Here is a 10774-nt window from a genome sequence, read left to right on the forward strand (position 1 = left end):
TGGCAGCTCTGGGATCTTACTCTATAATGAAGAACGTAGTACCTTACCTAATATCTTGTGAGAGAAAAGTTTTAAAAAGCGCGCGCTGTTCAGTGTGACAAACTTGAAAACATAAATGATATGACGAAATGTAAACGGTTCATTTAACGCTTACCCTTTCCGAAATCTGAAGTAAAATCTCTTGTGTGAATCTCCTCTCTTTTTTTTAATAATATTTTTTGCTACCTATATAGTTATTTGCGTGAAACGGAACGTCAAAATAGATGATCTGTGCGATTTCGCCAGCTGACATTGACATATGACAAGTTTTTGTGTTCACTGTTCAATTCAATCACAAATAAATACGTAAAAGTGTTGTGTATGCTATGGCGTTGAGTTATTTTAATGAAAGCGAGGCTCCTCGGGACTTCCGCGTGTCGTCCACTGAGAGCGATGGCCATTACAAGAAATGTTTATTATGTTACACGGTCAAAAGGAACTTTTACTGTCCCGATTGCGTCAGGGCGGGCAATTTTGTACATTCCTCGATGCCTTACGCAGACAGGTACGTTCTTTTACTATTATTACGCAGTATTTTAACCATGCTTCTATATTTAAAACAGCTTGACTGTCATCAAATCGATAGGATGTAATTATTTCGAAGTGAAATTACGTTCGTTGTGTCGCAATATTTATTATTTAAGACAACATATGCGTCGTATTTATGTGTAAACAATGCGGAAATTCTCGTTAAGGCGATCGGATATTTCGAGATAAGTGGAAAGACGCACGTTTCTTTATGATGGACGACATGACAAGTCATTATGTTAGTGACATTTATAATTTGATTTGTGTTTACAAACTTACATAACCTTGAATGTGGAAATGAGTGCGATGTTCTACTTACCTATTATAATAGTTTCGTCACTTATGACTCAGGCTTTTAGTATCTATTATAAAAACATATGTTCAGGAAGTAATAGCTTAAATTGTTTTTTTTTAGTTAAGAGTTACCACACTTAAAAGTTAATCAATTAAAATAGGTACCTGTTATCTAGATTGTTACACTTCCTTATGTTAGTTATACTAAACATTTTACCTTCTATTTTCGTCATATACAAGGAAAGTAATCAGCAATAACAAATTTTCCAACATTATAAAATGTTAGCTACCTACCTATACGTATTTTAAAACATACAATTTGAAAAATATAGAGCCTAAAACAGTTATTGGCACAAAATTCACCAACACCTGACAAACTTAAAACATCAAATAATTTAACTATAAAAATTACAGATATTCAGAAAAACAAGCAAAACTACTCAGACTAAAAGCAAACAGAAAACACGTACTAGACAGATGCGAAAAACTATTATCATCAAAGTTAAAACGTGACACACTACTAACCGAAGCAAAACAGTCAAGAGACCGTCTTGACCTATTACGCTTAGCCATAGAACAAAGACGGACTAACATAGAAGAGAAACGCAAGGAATTAACAGAACTACGGAATTACAACAATGAATTAAGTGCTAAGTTACCGAAATACCAGAAACGTGTGTCGAGCGTTGGGAAATTAGCTCAGATGCAGCGCATGGAGCTTGAGAATAGAGTGAGCACGTACAACGATCAAGCAGAGTCTTTGGCAGCTTTACGTAGATCACGGATAAGGCAGCTTACGAAGTATATATTTCCGGTTTACATGAGCTATGATACCAGGTAAGTTGAAATCAAATACCTACTCTTTCTTACAGTCTCTTACATTAGGATACTTCACTGCTAAGCCAATAAGTAACTCTTCATAAACTGTCAAAAACACATGTTTGTATAAAAATATGGTGTAGTGACGTCACAGTTTCGTATTTTCGTTGGTATCAAATGAGTCTATTAAAAGGTTTCAGTCTGTAATAATTACAATTTCAATAGTATATATAAAATAAATTACATATCCCGTGCTTTAGAAGCACCTTTAGCTCCAGTACAAGTTTAATAACTTTTCACTAAACCAGTCAACTTTTTCTAATAAGATGATAGTAGTTTAGAAACTATATACAATCTCCCTTTCTAATAAATTACTTACAGTGTTTTGTCTCATTCGTTTACACAAAGTTTGAAATTTGATTGAAAGTGACAAAACATAGATTGACTTATCCATACTTACATCACCTAAATAAATATTTCATTATCTATATAGACCAGTTATTATCTTATCATGTAAGTGATTAAGGTCTGGTTGAAGTCTAAATCATTATGTTATCTGCAAGTTTAACATTCAGATATTAATAGCTTTTACCAACAATCTTACTTTCTATATAGTTTCTAATGATGAGAACTAAATAAACATACATTTATTTACTTATTTATGTGATAAAATGTATCCTATATGCTACTCCAATACCTATTCTATGATTGTGCCAAATTTTAGTGAAATCCATCCCATAGTTTTTACGTGATAGTGGAACATACAGCCAGGAAGACCCCTTGACCTAAATGTCTACAGATTTATTATAAGTATAGATTTACAAGCAATAGCCTTATCTCCTTCTACATGGTTATAACAAAATTAGTGGGTAAATGTATATATGTATTCAGTATACTCCTATCTACACTTTTGAGTATAACAGGCATGATGCTATGTATGTACATTAAACCACTTAAATAAATGCTTGTCTGAAGACAGGTTTTGATGAAAAAAATGTGAAAGTTGAAAGGAAATAAGTAAATTTCTTATTGCATGAATATGATGACTGCAGCACATAAGTCTCGGGTACGAATCCTGGGGTAGCCCTAAAAGTGGTCTTTCTTTTTCTTGCCATAAAATTCACATTGACCTAGGGTTAAATTGAAACTGGCCATAATCCAATATCAGCTAGGAGTATACTAATTTCTCTTTAATAACATGAATCATGCTTTTTTCAGTGACAGTATAGAGGACATGGAGTTTATAGGGGAGGACACGGAAGAAGAGCCTCCAAAGAAACCACAGCTACATATTGTAGCACCATGGATCAATATTGATGGTGACCATTCACAGATAAATGCTTGGTGTAAGTACTATATAACTTCATATACTTATAAATATACTAGCTTTCCGAGCGCGGCTTTGCCCCCGTGGAATTACAATTGGGAATATCCAAAAATCCTTTCTGAGTGCTTGTCTACACTTCCTAAGGAATCTTCATATCTAATTGCAACATTGTACGCTCAGTAGTTTCGGCTGTGCGTTACCCATCAGTCAGTCACTCAGTAACCGAAGAGTTTTATTACTATTGATGAATCTATAATTTGTTGTGGGGCTTGAATTTTTAAATCATATGGTGATTGTTTGTTGTAAATGACCTTTTACAAATTTGTTTTGCACGATTCTTTTAATGTAAATTAGTCACGCATATTGTGGATTATTATTTATAAACAAATTGAATAAGACAAGTTGTCGAGAAATCAACGTTATATTCTTTTTAAAGAATGGCATTTGGGACGTTATGTTTAAATTGGTCGCCACGCTTCGATCACTGCGTTAGAAAGTCGAGATGGTTTCATGCACGGCAAACTTTGTATGATCGGTTTTTATTAAAATACATGTTTCGAAACAAAATCAAACTAAGTATAAGTACCTACATTAAATTTGTAGGTTATAGGTAGGCTACCATGAAAATCATTGCCAATTATTTATTTGGGCACACATTTGGATATTTTATATAAAGTTCTGCACTGTTGGCAAGGTTGTTATGACGAAGGTATCCGCTAAGAAAGGAATTTGATCAATTCTACCCCCAAAGAGATAAAATAAGGGATGAACGTTTATCTACAAATTATGTTCTAAGTCACAAACCACGCGGGCAATAGCAAGTACAATAAAGATATTTCCATTTGCGTTGTTCCAGTACGTGAGAACAAGGAGTCGATGAGCGCAGGGTGCGCGCCGAGCCCGGTGGCGCGCGTGTGCGCCGCGCTGTCGCTGTGCGGACAGCTGCTGGCGCTGCTGGCCTGGGCGCTCGACGCCAGGCTGCCGCACACCATCTCGCTCAAGTAGGTACCACACACTACACAAACTTTTTACTTTGTTTATGAGTTGATTTTTGAAAAATATTGCTTGTTTTTTATGGGTGTATTCCCCAATGCTAGATTATGTTTTACTATAGGATTAGCTTTTGGCTCTATATAAAGTTTTATCAAAATATACAGAAAACAATAGCGTAACAAGAGACTTGTAAGTACCTATTTTTGTAATAAAAGTATGTACATATTTACTGTTCTACGCGAATGCAATGAACCAGTGTTTAATTAATTAGGTCAAACTAACTACAGTCTCTAAACTGTGTCATTAATGAACTAAACAACTGGAATTCGATTATCGCCAGTCGAATATTATAGAACAGACGAATAGTTAGTTAATAATCCAAGTTGATCCATAGTACCTACCTATAACCCGTAATAGTTAATGGATAATAGAACGAAAACGAAAGAAAGTTGACCACTGTTGACCCTAAAAAAAAACCTATATCTCAAAAAACTAATTAAAAACGTTCATTTGTTACGTTAATTAGCTAATTAGCAATGCTATTTTACATTTAATTAAACAATGATAAGTATAAAACTTATTTGAAGTATATACTGATAACAGCTTAACAAATATTGATAACAAAACTTATTATAAAACATTTTTATGTTTACAAAGAACGATGTTAGTAATAGATCGTTAATTTCGTCGTGTGGTTCCATCGCCTCCATAGCTCAGGGGTTAGAGCACTGGTCTTGTAAACCAGGGGTCGAGAGTTCAAATCTCTCTGGGGGCAGTATCCTTCAGAATTACTTTTTATACATTTAGAATATCTTTTTGTAGATTTTTTTGTATTTTTTTACAAATTTTGAAATAATTTGAAATATTTAAATGTCAATTTTGAAAAAAATATTGGTTAGTTTTAAGTGTTTGTTTTGTGAGGTGATTATGTTAGTATATGGTAAATTATAATGTTTAGCATTATATGTAGTAAATATAATAATTCAGTTCTTTTTATTATTTAATATTTTACATATTTAATTATTACTTGGTTTGTTCGACGTTATACTTTTTCTACTACTTACTTGTGTTCTTAAAAGTGGATATAAAATTAATATGAAGTTTTGATGAGCATAAGTTGTTAAAATGTGATTGTCTTGGTTAAATTTGGTCATACATATAGTGATGAAACACAAATTGCAGTACATGAGTGTATTCAAGAACTGTAGCTCGATTCTCTACTACTAACGACTACCGTCAACTGGTTAGTCATCGAGAAATTTTCTATGAAAATCTGATCAGCGCCTCTAACGGGCGTCGTAAGGACTATTTTGGCAGTACATTTTAAATGTCAAACTTTTGATATTTGACAGTACCGACTGTAAAAAATCGTGCTATTGGTCGTCATGTTTGAAAAGGCTCAAAGGAAACAGAGGGCTTATTTGTGAAAACAAATATTTGTTAAATATTGAACGTGTTCGCTTATGATCTTTTTCTATTTATTTAGGCATGGAGTAGCATGCCTAAAATTTATGTATCATAGTTCGATTGGCATTTTATAACGGACATAATAGCGACAAAAATTTCAACAAATATTCGTTTTCGTCAATTATAGTTAGGTTTTGAGATATTTGGCTGTCTTCGTGGTGCAGTGGTTTAGGTCGCTATGTACCTTTGCGTCAGGAGGTTGTGGGTTCGAGTCCCACGCGGAAAAATTATTTGTTTGATTCACAAATAATTGTTTCGGGTCAGGTTGCCATTCGTGTCCGTAGTTGCATGTTTGTAAAAGTCTCCGTAACACAACAACAGATTATAGCGCGGGAGTTGTTTTTTTTAAAAAACGAAGAATGGAAGTTTTTGTCGATTTTAGTCGAGTCTCAGATATAGTAGAGCTTTAGGTACGATAGCGTTATTTAATATATTATTTCGTATATAGTGAGTACTGCAACTGGCGAGTATCAGAGGGTGGAGTAACATGGCGCGCGCGCCGCGTGTCAGCGTGCAGCGCAGCACTGTGTGTACGCGCGCGCCTGGCGCCGCCACACGCGGCGGGCAGCACGCACCACACGCCGCATGCGCTGCAGGCGCTACACACGCTTGTGATAGCTGCTAGCACTGACGATCCCATGCTTGGCAGGTCAGTAGCTAATAACGTGACACTCCTACATTTGACTTTGGAATCTTAAAACCAAATTTTCGTATGAACTCTTCCATAGAAACGCAATTGCCTCTAACACGGGTCCTGCAAAAAATGTAATCCAACAGAGTAAGACATGACTCCGTGTAAACGCAGCCTTACTCTCATAACTGCTGACGCTACCTTGAATGTAACAATGTTCTCATCCTTATAATCTCTAAATAACTTAACCAATAATTTACTTAACAACTAAGTTAAAAGCAAGGTTCGTGGATAACGAAGTTATACAAGATTTAAAACGTCGGCCTATTTTATACAACTCTTTATCTTGGAAATTCATAGATTAATCATACAGGCCAAGGCTCTCTACTAAGTTGCTTGACTACAATAATCCCTTTCATATAGTTTACCGATAAAAACTTTATGATTCAATTTCTTCAGAGTTGAGTCATGGATGAGCGATGGTTCGTCTCTAGCGCGGTCGGCGTGGGAGGACGCCATAGCGGCGCTCGGCGACCTCGACACCGACGACAATGAACCGCCTGAACATCTACACTGGCCGGAGACCATGGAGGTACACACAGGCACTTCACAAACCTATTTAGCTTTAAGATTTTCAAGCAGTATTTTAATACTGTGTGCAAGAAAAACCCTCTTTAATGAAAGAAGTCATTAGCCTCCATTTTGGAGTCTGCTTCCAGTCTCAATGGATGCAGCTTAATATCAGTATTTTACATGGAACTTCTGCCTATCTGACCTCCACAACCCAGTTACCTGGGTTATAACACAATACCCTTCGGGACGACTGGTTATCAGACTTCCAAGCCTCTAACCACTGGTAACGATTGTCAAAGATCTTTTTGCAAATGACAGCTCACAATTCTACGTGCCTTCAGAAACACGAAAGAACTCGATATGTATAAGATGGTCACCCATCCACAGAACAACCTCGGCAAGTGTGGCTTAACCTCAGAGATCGATCCGCGCGTCTGTTTTATACAGATAAAATATAAAGATAATTTATTTGTCAATCGTGTCAATAAAGATAATTTATTTTGGTATAATAGGCATAGATTCTACAAGTTGCGTCTAAAACAGACATACAAATATTAATAAAAATATAGTTGCTATTATAAATAACTAAAGTTCTGTATTAATTCTAGATGGAAGAGCTATCATGCACTCCTCCCGCGCCGGCGCCGGCCCCCTCCCTCGTGACGTCAGCCGCCGCCTCACTCGCCTCTATGTGGCGAGTCTTTACCAAGTGATACATACATCTATATACATTACATACACTGATTTTGCCTTCGATATAAAAATATATAGTCGGGGAAAAAGTCTTTTCGCATTATAGTATGTATGAACTTGTCATAAAATCTATTTGGCTTCAAGAGTCACAAATGAGTACACGGTTCATTGGGTTTCTTTCAGTGAGCTCGTGACGTACCCAAATATCGAGCTTTTTGTGTAGAGAAAAGATTTTATTACAAGTTCATACATACTATTATGCGAAAAGACTTTTTCCCCGACCTAATATATAATAATATTATGTATTAAACACGAGTGAATATACCATTGTTGTAGTTAATTTAAATACAGTTTTAGTTAAAAACTACTGAGTCAATTTTGTTAGGACTTTCCGCAATGATAGTTTGGAAGCATGCTGTATATTCAGAAACAATATTCTATCGTGTATTTAATGTAATACAAATACAATTGTCTAGTCCAATACATAAATGTAGACATTGTAGATAACTCTATGTGATTCAAATGTGTTGTTTATAGAATTTATCAAAATACATCTATACCTAATATTATAAAGCTGAAAAGTTTGTTTGTTTGAACGCGATCTCTTGAACTACTGGTTAGAATTGAAAAAATCTTTTATTATTGAATAGCCTATTTATTGAGGAACGCTATAGGATGTATAACATTACGCTATAACCATGAAGAGCGGTAGTAGCAACGAAAAATGTTACAAGAACAGGGAAAATTACGACCAATTCTCTTTATGTGACGCAAACAAAGTTGCGCGGGTCAGCTACTAGTATATAAAATCACGCCATTTTTTCCTTAGAACATGAAGATCTGTCTTAGAAAAAGATCAGGTGCGTATACTCGTAACCGGCGGTCATGTATGACAACATGTATGTATGTGAATGAGACAAGAGAAGTTTGTTAGGATCGTACCAAGTGGCGTTCTTTGGTCTCTGCCTACCACTATGGGAAGAAGACGTGATTCTATATTATGTATGTATGTATGTACATACTAATATTACTTAGCTTCTAGAAATTTATTGAAACGCGAAAAATTCACTATTCGTTTCGTTGTCACACCTAAACTGCTGTACCGACTTGGATATGTTTGGCAGTCTTATAGCTTATAGTCTAAGAAATTTTTAATGGCGTTTTTATTAAATGTTGATTCATTTAAGAGTAACTATTGTTTTCAATATTACATGGTCATGACATTAATCCTAAAATCCTTATATTATATACTTGCAGAAACTAGCCCCAAAATGATGAAATTCTATAAACAATATCAAAAGTGTGTGTAAGTGAAATAGCAAATGCCATCAAAAACATTCTGTAAAAACCTCAAGTCTCGCCGTAAAAAGTTGTGAGATCTATATAATACCAAGTCGATTAATCTATTTAGTCTCTACTTAAAGGACCTTCTGTCTTAAGATATTACGTATGTTATTATCATGCCAATTTAAAAAAAAAACCTTTAAAACAAATAGACCGACCTGGCCATCGCATCATTTAATTATTAGTATGTATCACACTACACAGCACGACGAGAAGTTAATGCTCCTGAAATGTTAATGGCGAATTTGTGTTTTCTTGCGATGACCAAGTCGATCTAATTGTTTTAAAGGTATTTTTTTTTAAATTGGCATGATAATAACATGTGTAATAACTTAAGACAGAAGGTCCTTTAAGTAGAGACTAAATAGATTAATCGACTTGGTATTATATAGATCTCACAACTTTTTACGGCGAGACTTGAGGTTTTTACAGAATGTTTTTGATGGCATCTCACTTCTTTTTGTAGAGCGAACATAAGTCCAATTTGTATGGAAAGACGTTTTTTTTTCATAATTCAACATATTTTGCTATGGGAATGTTGTTCAGTTTCATGGGCTAAACACCCTTATCCACCCTATACCCCCTCCCCCGTTATGTCTCATATAGTAGGTACCTATTTACACCTATTTATTTTATTTTCTACTGTAATAATAATTCATTAACTACAAATGTAACCTTGTAATCTTATACATTTATATGGGATTACAAAGTTATTGTTGCAGTTGGTGTATTTAGAAAACTGGACCGAAATTAGAAAATATTAAATTTTTCCCATGATTAAGACACTAAACCCTATTTGTATTCTAAATTTTAAGCTTCTAAGTCTGCTAGAAGTACCTTAGACTTTTGATGATCGGTGAGTCAGTGAGTCAGTGAATCAGTGAGTGACAAAATTCAAAATTTTAACAAGTTGTCATTCCTAAACTACTGGTTCAAATTGACTGAAATTTTAAATATATCGTGTTTATACAATGACTAATTAGTTGCTGAAGATCCAGGCTTCTTGTTTTATCCACAACGAAATTATAGGGGTGTCAAAAATAGCCCGAATTGCTTCCAGAAAAGGATGTTACGGCCGTGCTGCTTTTTTTTTGCTCGACTTGCGGGGGCACTTCCGTGCCCCCAGATTCATTATTAATATAATATTTTTTACGTTACTAATTATGCACATACAAATATGTTATATCTCTCTAAGCTCCCCTACGCACTAGCGGTAAACTTGCCGAGCGGCTAACCGCGCGGCAACCCCCGGTTTCTGAGGCACATTTAGTTTTACTATTTAAAAGTTAACTCCTGCACTAAGAATTGCTCTTGTGTCACATGGACTTTAACAAACATACAAACAACGGACACAAAGTACAACCAGACCCGAAACAATTATTTGTGAATCGCACAAATAAATGCTTCGTGTGGGTATCGAACCCACGACCTCCCGACGCAGTGGTATCGGCGTGGCAACTTAAACCATTGCGTCACGGAGGCAGTCAAGTTAGTGGTAGTTTATCCATTCGAACTGTTTTTTTGTTATATGAGTTTAAACGCTATTGAATAGATAAACTACCGCTAAATGTACCTTAGAAACCGGGGGTAAGTGCTTTTACAGTTGAATATATAACCGCCGTAATTTTACGCACTTAACTGCCAATAGGACTAACCTCCGGTTTCTGAGGTACATTTAACAGTAGTTTATCTATTCAATGGCGTTTAGACTCATATTAAAAGGCTATTAAATAAATAAAATACCTAAGAAACCGGGCATAAGAGCTCGCGCGCACTATGGTGTGTATTGCGATTAAAATTGATCCATTTCAAAAGATTTTAGTATTAAAAAGGTTGTGTAACCAAATTAGTTTCGACTCAACAAATAATTTTGTTTATTTTATATTTCTGTGCATCAATGACATGAATAAATAATAGTTTTATATAAATGTGTTTTATTTAAAAGCAATAATTTTGTGTATTACCTTTCTAACTTATAAAATTCGTGTAAGCACTGATAAGTTATACAGTGTTTTGTCTCTTTCAACCAATGTTGAAACTGTATATGAGAGAAAAAGACAACACAC

General features: G+C 35.1%; 1 protein-coding gene and 1 non-coding gene across 2 annotated transcripts; both read left to right on the forward strand.

The window, feature by feature from the left end:
• Window positions 1-284: 284 nt before the first annotated feature.
• Window positions 285-10636, forward strand: Atg14 (autophagy related protein 14). The gene is made up of 7 exons (XM_076135690.1): window positions 285-544; window positions 1276-1698; window positions 2899-3026; window positions 3864-4008; window positions 5916-6116; window positions 6558-6690; window positions 7280-10636. Exons 1-7 carry the CDS (start codon window positions 366-368, stop codon window positions 7382-7384), a joined length of 1314 nt encoding a protein of 437 aa, XP_075991805.1. The 5' UTR covers window positions 285-365; the 3' UTR covers window positions 7385-10636.
• On the forward strand, window positions 4703-4775 carry TRNAT-UGU (transfer RNA threonine (anticodon UGU)). Its single transcript has one exon. It is a non-coding gene; the product is annotated as a tRNA-Thr (tRNA).
• Window positions 10637-10774: the final 138 nt, after the last annotated feature.

The sequence above is a fragment of the Anticarsia gemmatalis genome, chromosome 3, assembly GCF_050436995.1.
Source record: "Anticarsia gemmatalis isolate Benzon Research Colony breed Stoneville strain chromosome 3, ilAntGemm2 primary, whole genome shotgun sequence".
Classification (NCBI taxonomy): Eukaryota; Metazoa; Arthropoda; class Insecta; order Lepidoptera; family Erebidae; genus Anticarsia; species Anticarsia gemmatalis.